Source organism: Mixophyes fleayi, chromosome 11, assembly GCF_038048845.1.
Source record: "Mixophyes fleayi isolate aMixFle1 chromosome 11, aMixFle1.hap1, whole genome shotgun sequence".
Classification (NCBI taxonomy): domain Eukaryota; kingdom Metazoa; phylum Chordata; class Amphibia; order Anura; family Limnodynastidae; genus Mixophyes; species Mixophyes fleayi.
This window is the reverse complement of record NC_134412.1, coordinates 16,137,875-16,159,176: the sequence shown is the minus strand read 5'-3', so window position 1 is coordinate 16,159,176 and position 21,302 is coordinate 16,137,875. Positions and strand designations below refer to the sequence as shown.

The 21,302-nt window shown below is 43.9% G+C and overlaps 1 protein-coding gene across 7 annotated transcripts in view; it reads right to left on the bottom strand.

Moving 5' to 3' along the window:
* Positions 1–21,302, bottom strand: part of ARHGEF1 (Rho guanine nucleotide exchange factor 1) — a 60,083-nt gene that overhangs the window by 16,661 nt on the left and 22,120 nt on the right. For 3 of the 7 annotated variants that reach the window (XM_075191131.1, XM_075191129.1, XM_075191130.1), the window contains 14 exons: positions 20,000–20,071; positions 18,649–18,762; positions 15,553–15,651; positions 14,697–14,739; positions 12,984–13,089; positions 12,339–12,479; positions 10,446–10,475; positions 9,537–9,639; positions 8,143–8,221; positions 6,601–6,636; positions 4,289–4,453; positions 3,727–3,829; positions 2,531–2,542; positions 581–763 (listed from right to left, as the gene is read on the bottom strand). In XM_075191131.1, the coding sequence (XP_075047232.1) occupies positions 581–763; positions 2,531–2,542; positions 3,727–3,829; positions 4,289–4,453; positions 6,601–6,636; positions 8,143–8,221; positions 9,537–9,639; positions 10,446–10,475; positions 12,339–12,479; positions 12,984–13,089; positions 14,697–14,739; positions 15,553–15,651; positions 18,649–18,762; positions 20,000–20,071 (1,286 nt within the window). Of the gene's footprint in view, positions 1–580; positions 764–2,530; positions 2,543–3,726; positions 3,830–4,288; positions 4,454–6,600; positions 6,637–8,142; positions 8,222–9,536; positions 9,640–10,445; positions 10,476–10,988; positions 11,100–12,338; positions 12,480–12,983; positions 13,090–14,696; positions 14,740–15,552; positions 15,652–18,648; positions 18,763–19,999; positions 20,072–21,302 lie in introns of those variants that run through there. The other 4 variants (XM_075191132.1, XM_075191133.1, XM_075191134.1 and 1 more) reach the window with 4 other exon arrangements.

Genomic DNA, 21,302 nt, shown 5'->3' with positions numbered 1-21,302 from the left:
GTGTACAGACACTATGTGCTAAAGCACTGATATTATATCAGAGAAACTGGTGACAGAGCCTCTTTAAAGGACCACCACATTGAAATCCTTTGGGTGTCTACAAATGCTAATTATCGAGAGGAAGCTAGTGGCTTAACATTGGCATGGTCCCATAGTCAATCATTCTAGCCAACCAAAAGCTGATCAGTTGTGATCCAACATAATAGAAAAGCAGTTTGGCCAATGACTGGAAATTTTGAGGAGTTGATTGGCCAACCTGGAAACAGAAGAGGGGGACCCAATCACTGCAATTCGGCCGTTTGACCAAACACCCGGACAACTGGGTCTGGGCAATTCAGTGTGGTTAAATTATAGAGCCAGTTGTTGAGAGGTTGGACTGACCATCAGATTTGGTAAAGGACCTTTAGTACAAAATGCCTTTTCATATTGGATATCTTTCCAAACAGACACAAAATATAGATTAAAAATGCTACAGAAGCAGACACGACACTGAGAAAACATAATTTGAATGTGGGAACGAAATTAAATACAAACAAAAAACAACAACAACCACCATCCATGGGGATGAGGCTAAACCTACGTGAGGCTTCCTTGTTTGGAGCCATATTTGCTTGAGATGACCTGCAGGTCGTTGGCTTGGACAGCGGCTTCCAGATCCACATCACTGCGAGAACGCGTCTGCTTGCCTTTGGCCGAGCCTCGCAGTGAACGCTTGCGCTCGTAAACTCGCAGGCTCTCCGAGCGCCCCAGCTTACTAGAATGCCTGTCCACATCACGCCCCAGGATTTAGGAAGAGAAGGGTCCCGAACACCAAGCAATAAAGAGGAGAAGAAGGGGGGTGGTGAGGGTGGACCATGCAATGATTTGGTGAGGAGATACGGTGAGAAGAGACAGGGAAGGGGGAAGACAGTGGTGAACATATAACGGGAACTGGACGGAGATAAAGCAATCTATGCATAGGGGTAAAGTAATAAGCAATTGTCTGTATAATGAGGATGAACAGAGATGATTCAGAAAGAAGGGACTTGGTCGAAATGCAAAAGTGAAGAGATTGCAGCAGAAACCAGAGAAATGGACTATAAGTCAATCAGGAGAAATCTAGATTTTCAGATAAGCATCGTCTGCTATTGCAAAAAAGAAACCCTTTCTATAGGCAACCACACTATTTACCCAAATGACCAGGGGTATACACACTATGTCACCCACCGTCTCTAAACGGAGATTAAAGGCGAGGACGAACACTGCATGGGGATCGTCCACAACTCCCAACACTAACTCTGCCTAGAAATTAATGGGGGGGGGGGGGGGGGGGGGGGAATCACTAGTATAGTAAGGAAAGCTCAATGAGACCCAACATGGCTTATCTTACTATGGGCTCAAGATGTGTCCAAAGCTTCACAAACATGTGTCCATGCACAACGTAAACTTAGGATCAGGATTTAGAGGACGCTTTGCACACGAGCCCTGAAAATCAGATATTGCTCCAGCCAGAAAAAAATGGCAGCATTGCGTTGCTTCAGTAATATCACTAGTTGTTCCTGAAATCATGGGCCGACTTACATGAATACTGGTTCTGCCATCACTGCCTCCACAAAACATGGACTTTAACAATATGTGAAATTGCAGAACTTTATTTCAGGGCTACTTGGTGAAACTGTGCAACTATTACGACAGGCAGACAATTTGGTCATCTACCCCTGTTAATTTGGCTTCTAGGTAACCGATAGGAGTGCAAATCTAATTCAGTCATTTATCTCACTGAACTCATTATTGCCCCAATTTTTGGAAACCTTTAACAAGAAAACCACTTGCTATAATTCCATAAACGTAACGGTCACCCAAAGCCAAATCTGTATGAAAAAAATGCTTGGTAGACTGGTATCAACATAAACCAATTCATCCAGCATTCAACAGCCCTATATCAAAAACAAAACGTCCCAATTACCCGTTTTTAATATAAGAACGGTGCTTTCTACTGTATAAATATAAAACGCTAGTTACCACTTTCCAGAATCTGGTCACCTGCTTCCAACTCTAAACAAGGAGAGTAACCACATTGATTTCAATACAGATTTAATAATGGGAATCAAAAGCCCCCAAGGTAACGGCCAAGCCCCTCTAACGGGTGCTGCATCAAAAATATTTTTCAAGTATCATAACCCCTCTAATTGAATTAGTTTACAAATGGTAGAGGGGCAATTCCTGGAGTCTGAGGGGAGCCAGCTGGCTCTGTCTTAAAGGAAGTGCAGATGAAAAAAAAAAAAAAAAAGACAGAAAGAAAGCAATAATAGCACGTTCAACTTGATGAATTCACAGGTTCTGGGCAGTGGAGACAAGTTTCTGGCCCTAGGTGCCAAGTTTAACCGTGCCCACAGGTAGCAGGGAAGACAGTCAAGGTTAGCAGGTTGACAGAGGGAGGAAGAAGAGCAAGAACTGCGGAACAGTGTTGAATACTTAGCCAGGCTCTTTAGAGAGCCACTAGCAGAATACAGAAATCTCCTCGGGTGCGAGATCACAAACATGCACTGACCTTTTCTTCCGTCTGTAAACAGAGCAGGCAAGGGGTTAAATCATTCCACACGAATACCCTACTACCCAGGCTGCAAAGCTCAGCGGACGAGGGGACCAGGCCCCCGGAGACACTCATTGTGTTACAGGCCGCCATGGTAAGCAGAGTAACACAGGACAAAGCGTATCCTTCCGCCAAAGCCTGCACCGTACTGCAAAGCAAACAAAGGCACCAAACATCCAGTCCAACTGCGGCAGACACCTAGGACCACGGTAGGGTAAGCCACCTAGGCCGTACAGGACAACACCGGAAAGCACAGCGGCACTAAGGTGCCTCAGACAAAAGACAGGACAAAGAAACGAGTCTACTGAAATCAATGCTCCGTAGAGCATTAGGGGTTAGAACAAGAGGGAGACACGTAAATTATATGGGTAGCAGAGAAGAATGGTGTAGGGGATAGAGAAGGTAATACGTAGGTGGAAAAGAATAAATAACAATTTGGAGTAGACACGAGACGGGGTAGAAAGCCAATGGAAGGTGTTGATGGGCTGACGAAAACCTGCAAACAGAGACCTGCAGAGCGCGCAGGTCAAACCAAGCTATACACAGTACGTAAGCCTTCTGGACGTGGGGTAGAAAACAGACACCTATTTCTCAGGGAAATTCATTTGAGTGAAATCTGGTCATTGCCAATAGGATGGCAACATGTTGAGAGATGCAGGCATATGTAAGGCTGGCGGCACAAGTATGGCGGCTATGCTGCGATGCGGGCTGTAGCTGCTGCATTGCTCAGATAAACGAGGGAGAAAAAAGTATTAGCAGACGGCTGGATGGTACAGGCCGTGGCAGCGATACCCCCCACGGACACAGGGAGGATCTGCAGCTCTGCAAGTCTGGTGTAAAGCCACAGCACGGCCCCAATCGTATCCCCGAGTGTAGGATCAGAAAGGCCGGTCAATAGGAAGAGTGCATCCAAAAGCAGCCAGGCAACGTGGGGTGGGGGACAAGCAAATGGCCAAGGCCTCAAGCATTACGCTCAGCCAAGTGGACAACAATTACAAGCAGTTCATCAAAGCAAGACAAGAACGATTGAAAGGGTCCAATCAGCAGGCAGCGAGAAGGAACGGCACAGCAAGGGCGTAGGACTGCTAAGAAGCGGCAGTGGAGAGATAGTTGGGATCATCTCAGAACTATTCCAGTGGTTTCAACCATCTTACCTGTCGTTCTCGGCACTGTCCTCCTGCTGTTCCGCTGGGCACAGCTCTGTGGTTGGGGACCCTTTGGACACATCAGTGAGATCGAGAGACGCCCCATCAGACACTAGTTTGGGGAACAGACAGAGCAAGATCTGAGTGCAATATAAAGCCTTGTCAGTATAATCCTACCTTCAACTGTGATACACGTTCACGGCACAGATTGTTATTGAGGGTGTGTGCACGGGTCAAAATACACAAACATCCACGTGAAGTTGAGAAAATATATTTGAAACAAATGTCATTTGTTAAACACGTCTCTGAAAGTTAAGGTGTGATTCTCATGGGCTGTTAGTCCGACTTGCACATAACTGGCCGCGTGCACGGGCTCACAAAGCGCAAAGGATAGGTAGGTGGGGGTAATTGGTAAACACGGTCAGACAACGATCGCGTCTGTATGGCCAAATTGGAAAGACCAGGCCCGTGACGAACGGCTGGGTCTTTCCGATTTGGCCACACGCGCTTATGTATATGAAACATTTCCCATCAGAAATTCAGATACGGCTTCACCGCCCCCTTGACCCACCTGTGTCGCTGTCACTGGGCTCGCTGGGTGGAGGATGGATGGTCACAGAAACGCCAGGCTCTGGAGCCTCGATGGTAACTTTAGGCTTAGCCATGTTGCTGTCACTCCTATCAAACGTTCTCTGACCCTGGCTGATCCTCCTCTCTGGGGGCGCCGGCTTCTCAGCTGGGGGAACATCAACAAGTTATCATTCCGACACCTACCACTACCAATACGCTGGTTACCCCAGGCTAAATAAACAACTGTGGCTAATTATCTGTAATTGCGATTAAATAAAAACGAAAACACATTTAAAAAACAAAAATCACAAGTGGGGTATCGCTTCTATTAAAAAACTTCTACATATAACAATAAACACACAAAACATATCGTTAGTAGGTGAAATAAGAGAGTATAACACTCTGCCCACTCCAGGTGTGAGGAATCTTTAAAAATAAAAAAATTATTATTATAATAGCTGGAAAGCCTCAGTCCCAACAAACAGAATTTATTTTCTAGTTCTTTAAACAGGTCAATGTTATCTAACCTTCTCACCAGTCAACATTTTGGATAGATTACTTACTGTTGAATATGCCATGTTTATAGCAAGATTTTCACTTTCCCTTCCTCCTATCAACAAATAGAACCACTAAATCCCATATTTGGATCACTTCTACACCCTTCTGTTTATACAGCAGGTGGCAGCACAGAGATAGTTTGGAATTGGCGGTTGGGTGTCCCGGCATGCTGATTGGTCAAGTTGTAGGTTGTCCAATCAGCTGCGATCTGACAGCTCACTACTCACTTTGAAAATGCACCAAGTAGTGCCTGCAACGCACCCACAATACAGTGTATACACAACATAAAAGGCACCAGTTTAGGTGGGTATATCAGGATGATATCAAATAGCAAGAGGAGAGTCCTATTAGAAGGAATTAAATTAGGATTTCAAATAAGATGTTTCCATCTGACAAATGGTCAAACAAATTCAAACCCCCTAAAACAGAGCAATTCAGGGAAAGCCTATGCCACTACTAGGAGCCTGTTTCATTGCAGAATACATCGTTCAGGTATCTTGTCTGACAATTCGGAAACAAGTATCTAAGTTTCAGGATTTCCTTCCCTTTAAAGGCCACAGTGTCCAAGGTGAAGGTACATTGTGACTCCAGCTGTGAAACTTTATTGCCCGTACCACCAACTTAACATAGCAAGGGGGAACATGATTTAGCACCACATGCAAGCTGGACAATGGATGTTGTGCCAATGTAAAACATTTGGGAGATAAGCTTAGCCAGTTTTTATTGAAGTATGGTAACGCAGTTGTTGGCCCATAAATTTCAGGTAGATTTGCCAACATAACACAGTCCACACGTAAAAGTCAACTAGTAGACTGTATACTCCACGGTACAAGTCAGTCTGTGTCAAACCTGAAACCCCTCTTTACTTTTTGGTCAACCACATATTGGAGTCCGACAAAAGAAGTACAGGTCATTCAACCCAGGCAACAGAATAAGCCGTTCTTTGTTGATCTGAACCATATTGGCATCTTAACAAAACAGACAACCCCTCAGATAGTCTAGTAAAAGACTGAAGATATTTCAGATGTTTTAAATGCCACCAATCCACAATGTTCCAGCATCAATTTCCACACAAGAGTAGTGGATGAGGTCACTATCCCGAGGCCCCTGCTCTATGCACATAGTTCAGCCATCTTTTGCAATTGTTGGAGACAAATACCCCTAATTATTCCATATTACATGCTGAAATTTAGCATTGGGAACGCTCCCAATGGTGGAAAGATGGAAGCTGGAGGAACACAGAATCAAATTCCTGTCTTTCTACATAGTAGAGTATGAAATTCATCCTATCGTTCAAAGATTTGGACCTGGAAAAAGTTGATCACTACCAAATCTGCATGTATGTCGTACTTAATGGGATTGTCAAGTGCATTCAATGAGGACACAGATAGTTCCAAATTCATTAAAGAAATATTGCTACAACAAGAACAATCAAATCTAGCAAACAAAAACTATTTGTGTATTTTGGTACAGCAACAGCTACAGGGTAATACATCTATAACCAAAATCACTGGCTCTTTGTGGGACTGAGGCTTTTAACCTGTGAACAGGCACAAAGGATTTCAATGATTAAATGTCCTGTCATAAACAGGTAAAGTGCATTAGTAAGAAGTAGTGTCCCGCATGCTTTAACACCCCCCCCACATGGTGAACTTTTGGTACATTCCATCATGCGATTGGTTGAGTGGATCTGGGGACATGGTGAGTCATTTGGGGGGGGGGGGGGGGAATAGTGGGTCTAAATTTAGAAGATACCTTCAGCCTCAACCTTTGTCGGTCTGGTCTCAACATCTGTGAAAAACACGGGGAGGAGCAGAGAGAAGAAAAAGAAAACAAGGCATGAAGACAAGCCGGGACAAGAGTAAACCACCCCACACCTCCCTACACATTCCTGAGCACTGGTCCTGGCCGTCATCTCCTCAGATCGGAGGAAGCCATCTCGTGGACCAAACCATTATTCAGCCCATCAATTCATTGGGAACTGGAGACATGGCCGAGACATGATCTGCAGTGTAATGAATATTGGTTTAGCCCACAAATTGGCTGCTTTCACCGTGTGTCGGAGATGAGGCCATTAAGGGAATAGACAACCATGCGATGCGTGAAAAACAGAGGAGGACGCAGCAAGAGAATGAAGGATAAACAAGGGAATGCCTGGAAAAGAGACAGGACGAGCACACTGTTGAGACTATGAAAGGTAGGAAAAATAAAAAAGAGAAAAACCAGAAAAGCCAGCAAACTACACCATGAATGTTTCAGTTACAGAATAAAAAGGGATCATCTAGCGCAGTGATGGGCTACAGCTGGCCCCACAGTCAAACCCGACCCTCAGCTCCTTCCTGCTTCATGGTCACTTTATTGTGTGTTAGTATAGTTGTAACACTTATTTATTTTACATTAAGACAGCTGTGGATCAGTTACTGCAGATAGGGGTGTCTCTTTCTTAGATTAAATGTATTGTTTTAGCTTATTACAGAGATTAAAGGTGATGTGCAGTTCTTTTGAAGGCTAGAGGACCAGCAACGTCACCCCTGAAAGATATATCAGCAGGGTGGCTCAGTGGTTAGCACTTCTGCCTCACAGCACCGGGGTCATGAGTTCGATTCCCCACCATGGCCTTATCTGTGAGGAGTTTGTGTATTCTCCCCGTGACATACTAGTAGGTTAATTGGCTGCTATTAAATTGACCTTAATCTCTCTCTCTCCCTCTGTCTGTGTATGTATGTTAGGGAATTTAGACTGTAAGCTCCAATGGGGCAGGGACTGATGTGAGCGAGTTCTCTGTACAGCGCTGCGGAATTAGTGGCACTATATAAATAGCCGATATCAGATTGCCCTTTATTGATCTAGCAGTCTAGGTAGAAAAACAGGTTTCCAGCAAGGGGTAACAGAGGGAGACAGTAAAGTAATATTCAAGGTTTTGCAGTGCAGATGGTAAAATGCCGAGTACGCAATGTGGAAGAGTACTATATTATATCCATTCCTGGTACAAATAGCAGTGAAAGCTATCTTTATTGCCCTATTATAGAGGCACGCTGGTTCCTCTCTGTCACTGCCAGAGCGCCGATACCAAGCATGGTGGCAAAAGGGAGATACCTCACTAAATAGAATGGAAATCTCTGTAACGTGACCAGTTTACTGTCAATCTTCCTGAGCTCCTGTACAGCCGTAATAAGAGCCTCATAAGTGTATAAAATACGGCCACTCGGACGTATATTATAATAGTCTTATATCGCACGGTACCCAGCGCATTATCCCACGTATAAATCAGTACTCGATCTATCGCCCAGTACTCACTGTGAGGAGTATCATTACGGTTCCAGATGCTGAACGGTTTCTTGGATTTCGGAGGTTCGTCTGGTTTTTTGGTAGACACCTGGAAAGAAGACGGAGAGCGTTAGAGGAGAGATTGGCGGAACGGCAGGATATGATGAATTGAGAAACAAAAAGGTCAATAAAGAGTGTTCGCATTATCCCCACAGGAGGTCTGGAAATAATTTGCTGGACTGGTTATCCCACCTTGGTACACGATCATCATTCTCCCTAATTTAACCCTAGTATATCTTCTACCTGTACATTAAATAGGATATTCTCATGAAAGAGTCTGTCATTGTCATTTTTAGTCTACTGTATTCTAGTTAAAGCGAGTCAGACGCCGGCTGGCTGTCAAGCTGTGTTTTAGTGAATAATGGAGAGAAGCTATAAAAGCTCAGACTGCTATCTTTTCAAAATGAATTGTCACATGTTGGCTGAAATCTGCAGCTAACAAGCAGATAGGTTATAAAACAACTTCACTACACAACAACAATTCCATCTGAAGACAGCAGAAAAGTAAACATTTGCAAATCGTAATTTCAACTGGAAACAAAACAATTGAAGAAAGAAATGAAAGAAATGTGGAGTACAAGGAATGAACATTAAGAATGATTAATGAAAAAAAAACACATATACAATACTACCGACATAATATCCTCTCTCTACAAGAATAGATACATATTATTTTACAAGTTAACCCGTGCATGATACTCATGCATTCTAGTCAAATCAAGCTACCTAAGGTCTTAAAAAGGTTCTTGTCATGCATTTGGACCTAGCCCAGGCCTCCTCAGGGGAAGAGCGTTACTTCCCGACGCAAGCGGCCTTTTTAATGTGTGTTCATGAGGTAAAATTACCTCACGAAAATGAGTTTGACCCCTCAACTCGTAAATTTAGCCTTTACTACCCCTGGATGATGGAAGTTAACTGACTTGACTATTCTAATTTTTTTGTCAAATAATGTCAGTATACCACATTTCAGGTCAATTGGATGAGCCCTTTCTGAGAAAATCGTTTTTTACACACACACACACACACACACACACACGCCTCTACACATGTGTGTTCATGAGGTAAAATTACCTCACGAAAATTAGTTTGAGCCCTACCAAATTTCAGCCCTTTTTGAATTTTTTTCCCACACACACTAAGAATTTAGTAGGTCAGTGTATAACTCTGCCCAGCAGGTGGCGCTGCAACTTGGGTTTTTTTTCCCACACACACACAGACAGACAGACGCCACTAAGCATTTATATATTAGATGGATTTGATTATATAAAAAGGGTAACATAACGTCTGCTGTCTGTCACAATACAGCGAGAGATCAAGATTCCCATTAAAACTTGCAGCTGACCATTTACAAAGCGCTTTCTCACCATTTTCCTGAAAAAGCCGCTTTTGGATTTTTTGCTATCCGCCGCCTTGGTCTTCACTCCAATGTGCTTCATGTAGGCTACAATGGCGTGGACGATGGCAGTACTGTAAAGACAAAGGCGAGAACTTGAAGAGCCCGTTTCAAAAGCTACAGCTTAATACTGCAAAGCCATCCTTTCCTGTGCACTATATTTCAACCACTAGATGGCGCTGTTGCATTACAGGCTGATATTTTATTTCTTGGCAGAAAAATTGTATGGCAGCTTCTACACATTATCATTATTTTTTTTTTAAATATTGCCGGTTGCTTGTATAGGACAGTTTAGAGAAAACATAAATCTTATTTACATTTTTCATTTATATCCTCCAATCAATAAGAGCTTGCATATATTATATTTATTTTTCCGCCCCCTTGTGGTTGAAATGTTTATGTTTCCACCAGGAGACAGCAATAAAAGTTAATTATTTAGTTTTTTTTTACAAATCATCAATTGGCAGATATGAATAGACAGATATAAAATGTGTCAAGCGCCCTTTAAAGAAGCGCAAAGGTGGAAATAACACGCGAGGAACCAAAAGTGGTTTTATTTAATTATTTCTAAAATTATTACGATTAAAAAATAAAAAAAAGTTGCCTCCACAAAGTCACACAGGAGACTGCATTATTGTCTTTATTAATTCAATAATATTATTATTAATAATAAATAATAATAATAATAATAATAATAATAATAATATAGCATTACTAGATCATTAATGTTTCTCAAATGCAGTACTGCTTACTGACATAGCCACCTACGTGTAACAAATGTAGTTTAATAGAGTGCATTGGAACGGAATGATCTATTTGGTAGCAGGGAGGGGCACACCATTCGACTTAGACAGAAGAAGGTGGTAAGGAAGTTGGTTACCTTTTCTCCTCGTCCGTAGAGATGCTTGGGCTGTAAAAAGAATAAATGTCAGCCACTGCACAGATACAGAAATCTCATATTATATCCAAGTTACTAAATGCAGATTCTCTAGTCAAGCGAACCCTTTTGCCCCAGGGCTAGCTGTAATAAAAATGTTTGGCTTGATCATAGCTGCAAATACACTGTCAGAAAATGATCATTTAAAGACCATTTTTCACAAAATTTCTAAACAGATAAGCACATAGCACATGACTATTTATATGAAAGTACATTAGTGTCCATGATTCCCTAGCTAGAAACAAACACACAAGTATATTTTGTCAAGCAAACTGAGTAAATCTTCCCTAAGATTTACTACAATACAATAATAATACAATAAAACTCTACACTGAAATGGTTTGATCGATCTCTACATATTTATATCGCAATCCAACTTGCAACACAAGTTCTCAACATCAACATTTTTCCTTGTAAATTACAAATGACAGAAGAACAAGGTGACTATTAGAAGGGGGGGCCCGCCCGCTGGCCCGCAGCACTCACCCACGGAACATCATGTTTGGCACGTGTGAATTGAGCACAGGTTTTCCTGCTGATCATCGTACAAGAGGCTGCACAAGAGTCTCCAAATCCAAAGACAGTGAGTGAGGACAATCACTGCGGCTGTGGACTTAAATACCGCGCATCTGAATGATGCAACGCACAGAAAGACCGGGGGACAGATGTTTTGTGTTAAGGACTGGGAACAGGGATCGTGGACTCTGGCCAAGACCACTTCCTGTGCATTAACCGTCTGGCTGGCGGAAACTCCAGCACTTGTGTGTTCTGCAGGGCCTGGCCGGACCAGCAGGCAGTGAATGAGTTAAGGGTGTAGATAGTGTGTGAGACGCAGTGTGTTCCCAGGGGTAGTTCAGTTAATAAGGGGTCCCGACTTTCCCAGCCCGGGCTGGTACACTGACTGATCAGAGTTAAAAATAGAAGTACATCTGGAGCGGGGAACATGCAGAGCCATACCAAGACAGAAGGCACAGGGTCCTGCATGGCATGAGAGGGGCAAATCATGCACTGCAGAGCACAGAGGGCATGCAGTACACTGGGCAGTAATATATATATATATATATATATATATATATATATATATATATATATATATATATATATATATATACACACATATATATAATATGGCATATAGAGGGCCCGCAGTGCAGTATATATAGGGGACCATGCACTGCAGAGGACAGGAGAGAGAGCACGCAGTGCACTGTGCACTATATAGAGAGCAGACCATGTACTGCAGAGCACAGGAGAGAGGGCACGCAGTACACTGCAGTATATAGGGGGCAGATCATGCACTGCAGAGGACAGGAGAGAGAGCACACAGTGCACTGTGCAGTATATAGAGAGCAGACCATGTACTGCAGAGCACAGGAGAGAGGGCACACAGTGCAGTACATATAGGAGGCAGATCATGCACTGCAGAGCACAGGATAGAGGGCACGCAGTGCAGAATATATATGTGGCAGACCATGTATTGCAGAGCACAGGACAGAGGGCACGCAGTGCAGTATGTATAGGGGGCAGACCATGCACTGCAGAGCACAGGAGACAGGGCGAGCAGCGGGTGCAGGTACACCTTGCCACAGAGCATACAGATGATATGGAGCAGTCTGACACAGACATCTCATCTCTGTAACTGGGTTCTGCCCCTGTGCTCGGGTGGTCCCTGGTGGCCGCAGCTGCCAAACACGTTCTTGCCAACGTCACCCAGCAGGTGTGTGAGCAAATGTGTCGCAGTTCTCTGGGAAGAGTCTGTTTGCCTGGGCACAGATTTGACCCCACAGCTGTGGGTCTACCACATGGCACCCCCCTGTATATTGTGGAAATACTCACTGCATATCATCCAGCTTTCCCAGCAACCGCTCTGCCAACTGCTTCTCTTTGGACTGTTTTATATATTTATCATTGGTCCGATAAGACTCAAGTTCCGTGAGCTCCAGTTCCCCCGGAGTCATACCCAGTACCCGTTTGGATCTGTTGAAGAGATTCAAAGGGAAGCAACGGTTACTAGAGGTTGGCATTTCTAAACAGAACTCTTATGGTAACACAACATCACTAGCACTACAACACTGCAATATATATGCCCCCCATCGCTGGACATAATGCCCTCATTGCCGAAGTTTATAATGGGAACACAAGCCTGGCAGCATGAACGGATAAATGTAGAAACAGAGCAAATAAGGAGCCAACAAAAAGGATCCTCAGTTGTAGAGGGACGGTTCCATGAAAAGAATTGAATCCTCCTTTATTATTATTAAAATATTATATACAAAAATCAATAACCATGCATTGGTCAACAGATTTGGAATTGAGCACAGATTTTGGATCAAGCTTCAGACTGCGCTATACTCTATCGTTGTCTGACCTACATCACACTCCGCAGTTGTGGAGGAATCTACCACGATCGTGATCCGTTTAGCGTCAGATTTACTTAAACAAGATCTACCTATGACCAATAGAAAAACCATGAGATCCTACCGGAAGTCTTCCAGCTGCCGGCAGATCTCTGGAATCTGGTAACTTTGAATTTCCTGCTGGAATTTCTTCAGTGTGTCATCTTGGATGAGATCCAGTCTTGTGCGATCTGCGGTAAGGACCACAGGCATTACAAGGTGTGCTCCCCTCTCTAACCCATCAAAAGTCATGGCTGCCTTATAACAAACACACAACAACATCTGTCCGCAGGCTACAAGAGAGCTGCCCATAACACATACAAGAAAGATCAACGTGACTTCCAATAGGTGGCTCAGTCTTTCACTCCACATTACAGTGTATCACCTTTAAAGGACAATGCAATAATATCTATACAAATTTAACCATTGCCCATCAGCTATAAGCACCACAAAGCCTCGAATAAATCTTATATAATAGACCCACTAGAGATATTCACAAATATATATGTAAAAGTTTCAGAAGTTTATCAGAACTGAAACCATTTAAATATAAAAGTTGCAAACATGGGGGGGGGGGTAGATATTTTCCTATGCTCAGCCAACTTCCTCTCCAGTAATCCCACTAAAGGATACTGCAGCCAGTCACTCCTGACATAGCCGTTAACACTGAACAATAGTTTGCACAGCAAAACATAATACATTGTGAAGTATCTCGAGTTGTGCCAATGTATGGAAACTTTTACATATATTTCCGTGAGTGATACCAATAGTGTCTTTATGTAAGGCAACTTGTTTTATAGTGACCATCTCAAATATAGCTATTGTCTACTACTACTTTATTTTCTGGAATAAACTGTTAAATACTCAAAATGTTGCTTTGTAGACCTAGGGGGAAAAAAAAATTATGATTTAAAATGCGAAGGCACTGATCAGCAATGTCAGGAAGAGGATTGCAGTTCACCATAACGAAGACAGAACATGTCCTTAATTCTATGCACCATCCCAGGAACAAACGCTCCCTGGAAATTACAGTAAGAAAATGTACACAGAGGGGTTATTCAACAGAAACCGCTGGCAAACGTGGGCTCATGGGACATCTGCGGATCCGATTACACTGTGAGAATTGCTCTATAATCATTCTGTACAGCCTTCAGCATTTAAACGACAGACTGCAGCAAAATTAGACTTGATTGCACCATTGAAGCTTAAGGATGTTCTTATAGACTTAAATCACAGCACAGACTAATACTTGTTGCTCGACAGCCTGGATTACGCATGTATTATGTGGGACAGCCATGAAGAAAAAAAAAAAAAAAAAAAAGTTGACATTACAACTTGGAATTATGGGTATTTCACTGAACATGTGGCAATCACCATGAGCTGCAGTGCCACTTATGACCAGAAGGGGTCTCCAGAACTGCACGGAGAATATTGCAGCCTGTCAAGGGAGGAGACAGGAAAGTAATGTGCTAAAGTTTATCAGCTTCACAACATCTCCACAGGAAGTCATTTGCCTTTGTGCACCAGAGCAAACTATACACAGGCTGGTCTCGCCACAGGAACACTTGTGCTGCAGTCCCACTAAAGGCAGGAAAGCCAGACTGGTTCAGCAACCACAAACTATCAGAGGAAAGCACAAATATTAAAAACTTTCTACAGCACCTGTGTTATTAATACCCGTGCAGGTCTTACAATTTCCATCTATGTAGGCCATACGTGGGTCTGTACAGTGTTTCTATAAGGAGATGCATTGGTATGAACCGCTTTAATGAAGGTAAAAAAGTCTGCAGTTACTCACCCAGTTCAAAGGACACATTACTTGGAATTGGGACACGAAGAACCTAGGGAGGGGGGAAAAAAAAAAGAAACGTTCTCATTCACTTCAAGAGTCTATAGGAATTCCTGCTCAGCCAAGAGTTGCAGACATTCCGGAATGTTAAGTCACCGGTGAACAATGCGACGTCCGACAGTCGATTATACAAGAACGTTTATCAGGGTCTGTGGCTGCGGATAAGACGTCCAGCCCACAAAAAAAAAACACACTTTATAGTGCGCCAGACACTTCATGGGCTAAATTGGGGAGAATGCAGCCTATCAGTTCACTAGGTACTAGTGACATCACACAGGTTCAGCCAACAGAATGGGCGCTACAACATTCTAAGCACCACTGGTGAACTTTCAGGGCAAAGTTGGATATAGAGATTGTCAGAAAATACATGTTTTGGTTCTATTAACAAGAAGAAAATATTATGTTTAAAAAAAGTATGCAATGTAAAAGTATATACTGAAATATGTAAATATTATATAACGTTTTAAAACAGACTGGCAGTACGAGGGATTGGTTGGAACTTTTAGCCAGGGGCTACCATTTTCCAGGTGTCTATTCAAAAGTATGTACCTCCAAAACCTGTAACTAGCACCATAGTGCTTCCTTAATAACCAAACACCCCATCCAATAAAGAGAGTCTGTAATAAGGTGTCAAGGTAACCATACTGGGAAGCATTTGTGGATATCCAATCGGATGACGCCAGGGCACCTACATACACACCTTCAGAGTTGCCCATTCTCTGATGCCTGTAGTATAATATTATCCCTTCACAGGAGTAGGTGGCACGAACGGCTGTCTCCAGCCACTACGGCGTAGGATACTCACTGCGCCCTTCATCAGGAATGTGTTGTAGAAATCCGTAAAAGACTTCTTTCCCTCTTTGGCAGAAAGGCTCCTTAAGATCTCCACGTGCAGGAAGCAGAGCTGCGGATGCACATGCGGAAAAAATATAGGTTAAGTGACTAATAGCACAAAAGGAAACCTCATCTCATGGCAATGTTCTGTCCAAGCAGGAATCTGCTGCCACCTGCAGGTGATCTCATGCATCTAGGAAACCGCCCAACAGCGCCACCTATTGACATCAATAGCATATGTCTACAGTGCGAACCAGTGCGCCAAGGCGCTATTACACTTTAGGCGCTGGTTAAAATTTAAAGGGATGAAAGGTTGCTCAGCAGAAGGCTCCTCCGTTCTTATGTGGAGGGAAACATCTATTCATTCTCTTCAATATGCTTAAAGGAAAATAATTGCAGTCAAACACAAAATCTAATTGTATATATTATATTATGTAGAAATCAATGATATTTTTTTAAGTACTTAAAGATCTTTTTCCCTGGTCTTCTTTTTGCTCTTGTTAAACTGAAAAGATGAATGCTGTCGGAGGGTCAGGAGATGAGGACAAAAATCGCTGTGAGCTGCCTGCATTGTTTTCCTGCTGAAGCTACACCAACCCGACACCCATCAAAATAAATCAGTAACTGAGAAGGGTGGAAAGCTCCTGAAAAGGGGAGGGGCTCCGACAACCGCTCAAGCCAATTTTGTAACCTGGTAAGTGGTCAACCACAGTGGACACAGGTGGCTAGGAAGTGGTAGGGGAACAAGTTGAAATGGGAGAACGACAACTTTAGGAAACTAAAAAGCAGGTAACTGTATGTTTATAGAATATCTTTACTGTTCTCCCCGTGTTTGCGTGGGTTTCCTCCGGGTGCTCCTGTTTCATACCACACTCCAAAAACATACTAGAAAGTAAACAAATTAACCCTAGTCTATGCGTCTGTGCGAGTGTGTGGTAGGGAATCTAGACTGTAAGCTCCAATGGAGCAGGGACTGATGTGAATGAGAAATATTCTCTGTACAGCGCTACGGAATTGGTGGCGCTATATAAATAAGTGATAACGACAGAGCTCTGATTAAATTTAGCTGTGAAAATGTGCCATGGCATACTGTCCACTGTACACATCTCTGCCTTTACTCACTCAAAGCAGTATTACTCAGTGTATCTGCTATAGATTACACACATCTGTTAATTAGCAATAAATGAAAATTAAAAACCCCACAACACACTCCCTTTCGGGCTGTGTTCACACACAGTTTATTCCATGCACCAAATATATACATGAACACAGACTGGGGTCTCTTTGCACACCTCTCCATTAACACTGGTATTTTAGCTTTGACATCCAGCTCTAGGATGAAGATTCAACCAATATGGACAAGTCATTAGTTACAGATTTTTGGATACGAAACTCAAAAAGGAAACGTGACCCTTCGAGCACTCCCAACGCTACAGACACGTACTGCAAAATGCAAAGGACAACTAGGAAGATGAACCTTAACATGATGACAAACATTCCAATCCCAAGAAAAAATAAAAAATGCTCGACCTACAATTTTAACCTCTTTATCTTGGTCCCTCAATCCTAAAATCTTCTCCGTGTATTACCATTATTACTACTAAAAAACTCACATAAAGTAACTTTCTTAGATTTAATGGCCCTTTTTGGTTCCATGCAGATTTCGGATCAGTATTGACACCTTTTTAGAACATTACTGTAACCTGTACAGAGGCATTTTCACAGCGTCTCCTCTGGTCTTGACCTCATGAGAATGAGTCCAACACAAAGATCACCATTGGTGATGAGATTGCAAAATAAATTAAAGCAGCAATCACACCGAGATTTTATTTTGTCTTTAAGCAAGTTAAGTACCCTTTAAACATCTAATTGACGAATTCTTAGCTTTCCTCTTGCAGATTATCTCCTTTTCCAAAGCTCTTTGGCTGGCAAACAAAAATGGCCACCAGACAGACATTACTGCTCTTAGCATGGAATATGATGGCAAAAGGTGGGTGTGACAGTACAGAATAGTTGTTCTAAAGTCTCTACATCGTGTGTTATGTGACTGTGGTTGTCATGGTAGTCTAACATCTTAAAACAATACCAGCCTGGAGAAAACAAGGGAAAAGCCTGCCACAGCGATGTTAAAAAAGCACAACTAACTTTTTTTCATAGGATTACAGATTTAAGTTTAGTTTGCCACGAGACAGTGTAGTTAATGTCTACACACAGACTAGGCATCCACATTGTGGGTTGTACCAATAGTAACGAGAAGGCAGCCTATCCATTCGCAATAAACTAGTGCATCATTAAAGTCAGTACTCCTTAGCAACGTCTTGGGCAGCACTACCATCAATGCAACTGGCCCCACCCACAAAATGGCCGCCTAAACTCTGCAGGACGATGGCAACATTAATAATTCTGCGGGTGGAATTTGGTGAGCACGAGAACGAGCATGAATTCCTGAAGAACTCAATTGTGAGAAAGCAGCCTACAAATTCACTAGGAATTAGTGACATTGCAGAGGCACGGGGCACATAATGCCACATGCCTCGGTCCCACTTACAAATTGGCCATGTAGACTGTGTGTAGAGAAGAGAGAACTTCTGCACAATAAAGTAAATGCTCTTTGTGAACAAAAACAAAAAAGCCATCACAGTCGTAGAAAAAAAACAAGCGGTACCTAGTACATAAAAGGTTAATATTTGATAGTCACTGAACATCCTGTACTGTGTATAAGTGTGAAAGATGAGACACGTATATAACAGAGATCAGACACACCTGTTGCAACGGTGCAAAACATCTGAGAGCCGCGTGAAAAAAAGAGAGAGAGAGAAACACATAAACACCAATGTGACACAGGAACGGCAATGTTATGTTATTCACAAGGCTCCAGTCACTTATTCCATTCAGGACACTTATGACACAAATATTGGCCAGTATATCATTGCCTCCATTTGCCTCCTCGGTTTTGGTGTCAAGTGAAGTAAAATAGGACCCATGGGATCTCTACACATGCAAGCAACTTCCATTTTTTTGTAGACATGGGTCTTTTTTATTCGCCTCCATCTCGTCCATATCTTACCAGAGGGCTTGGGTCAAACTGAAGCACAACGTGGTGCAGGAAGACCATAATATAAGCAGGATGATCCTTCACTTGTTCGATGCTCTGGAAAAAACTGCTCTGGTCATCCACAGTCTGGGGAGACAAGGAGAGAGTCACAAGAGATACCGAGCCGGGTGAATGAGAGGGGGGAGAGCAGCGCGAGCCGGGTGAATGAGAGGGGGGAGAGCAGCGCGAGCCGGGTGAATGAGAGGGGGGAGAGCAGCGCGAGCCGGGTGAATGAGAGGGGGGAGAGCAGCGCGAGCCGGGTGAATGAGAGGGGGGAGAGCAGCGCGAGCCGGGTGAATGAGAGGGGGGAGAGCAGCGCGAGCCGGGTGAATGAGAGGGGGGAGAGCAGCGCGAGCCGGGTGAATGAGAGGGGGGAGAGCAGCGCGAGCCGGGTGAATGAGAGGGGGGAGAGCAGCGCGAGCCGGGTGAATGAGAGGGGGGAGAGCAGCGCGAGCCGGGTGAATGAGAGGGAGGAGAGCAGCGCGAGCCGGGTGAATGAGAGGGAGGAGAGCAGCGCGAGCCGGGTGAATGAGAGGGAGGGGAGCAGCGCGAGCCGGGTGAATGAGAGGGAGGGGAGCAGCGCGAGCCGGGTGAATGAGAGGGAGGGGAGCAGCGCGAGCCGGGTGAATGAGAGGGAGGGGAGCAGCGCGAGCCGGGTGAATGAGAGGGAGGGGAGCAGCGCGAGCCGGGTGAATGAGAGGGAGGGGAGCAGCGCGAGCCGGGTGAATGAGAGGGAGGGGAGCAGCGCGAGCCGGGTGAATGAGAGGGAGGAGAGCAGCGAGAGCCGGGTGAATGAGAGGGAGGAGAGCAGCGAGAGCCGGGTGAATGAGAGGGAGGAGAGCAGCGAGAGCCGGGTGAATGAGAGGGAGGAGAGCAGCGAGAGCCGGGTGAATGAGAGGGAGGGGAGCAGCGAGAGCCGGGTGAATGAGAGGGAGGAGAGCAGCGAGAGCCGGGTGAATGAGAGGGAGGAGAGCAGCGAGAGCCGGGTGAATGAGAGGGAGGAGAGCAGCGAGAGCCGGGTGAATGAGAGGGAGGAGAGCAGCGAGAGCCGGGTGAATGAGAGGGAGGAGAGCAGCGAGAGCCGGGTGAATGAGAGGGAGGAGAGCAGCGAGAGCCGGGTGAATGAGATGAGAGAGCAGCGAGAATCAGCTGAATGAGATGAGAGAGCAGCGAGAATCCGGTGAATGAGATGAGAGAGCAGCGAGAATCAGGTGAATGAAAAGGTGAGGGAGTGTTACTGGAGCGTTGGCAAATTAAATTGAGGCCAAACGAAAACTTAAGTTAAGAACTGTCCATCCCATACTGATCTCCTGCCATCACTGACCGGTTCAATGTCATTCTCAAAGTCTTCATCCTCTGCTCCAATGATTGATGTGGCTCCCACTGGATGCAGACCCTGTGCAGGTACAACAGAACAGAACATAACATAACACATTTCAAAGACACAAAGAAAGAAACGTAGAACATAGGCCAAGAGAAAAGTATAATACCACTTTGTAAGCAATGTTAGCACATCTCAGGTAAACACACACAGACAGGCTAATCATACAGAATGGAGAGACAATCTGCTGTTTGTAGAACTACCAAACCCAGTGCTCCGGAGACCAATATAATCAGATCAATCGTATCTATCATAGGACAGCAGTCATTGTACTCACCATCTGAGAACCTTAAATGTGCTATTAAAGCTGCAATCTCACTCTAATTTTTTTCACTTTAAAACAGGAGTTATTGTAAAGCTGTAACATGAACTGGTCATTTTTCCTCCAATAACTCAGTGTCGCCTTTGCATAGATCGCTCTGTTGTGTAGAGTCATATGACCGGATTGCAAAACAGTGCTACTCGGTGCCTTTCTGCTCTCAAGCTCGTTCATGAGGAGTTAAGAGATCGAAAACTCTTTAGTGGCCACATGGCAGAGAAAAGAGGGGCACTGGTGGTGTGTGTGTGTGGGGGGGGGGGGGGGGGGTCCTTTGTGCTATGAACAAATGTTCTGAGATTTGTGGCGTTCCAAAGCTTCTCTGCTCACTACATCACATATCAGAGAAGTCATTTATTCTTCCCATTAAGACCGGGGGAACTTGTAAATTACATAGTTTGGATGATATTTATTGTGGTATTTTATAATAACTGCCCCTTTATGTTGATCTAACTTTCACCAAAGGTTCTGTCTGCTGTCGTTATCTCTTACACAACACTGGCAAAAGGACGGGCAACTTTATCAGACGTGCTGCAGGCAGGAGATCTGCCAATATGAACACTCCACGTGATACAAAGTAGCACGAATGCCCTCCTGTGTTCTATGTAGCTTAATGTTTGCTCAGTAGGCAAAGTTCTAACTCCAGACAAGTGGATGGATGGGCAAAGACAAAACATGATGATGTTGTGTTTATGGCATCAGAAGAACGTCTATAGAGAAGAAGTAAGAGCGCTTCAGATCTGAAGACTGCAACTCTCCAAAGGTTGGTATTTTAAACAGTCGCCAATACAGCATACCACACGTATCTAGGAACAAGTAACATCACTAAGACATGAGCTTAGCTGTGCTGGACCAATTTATTCCTCAGGACATCCTTAACTTGATTTCAGATTGAACTTTATCCTATGTGGTTTTTGTATTTCATCATTC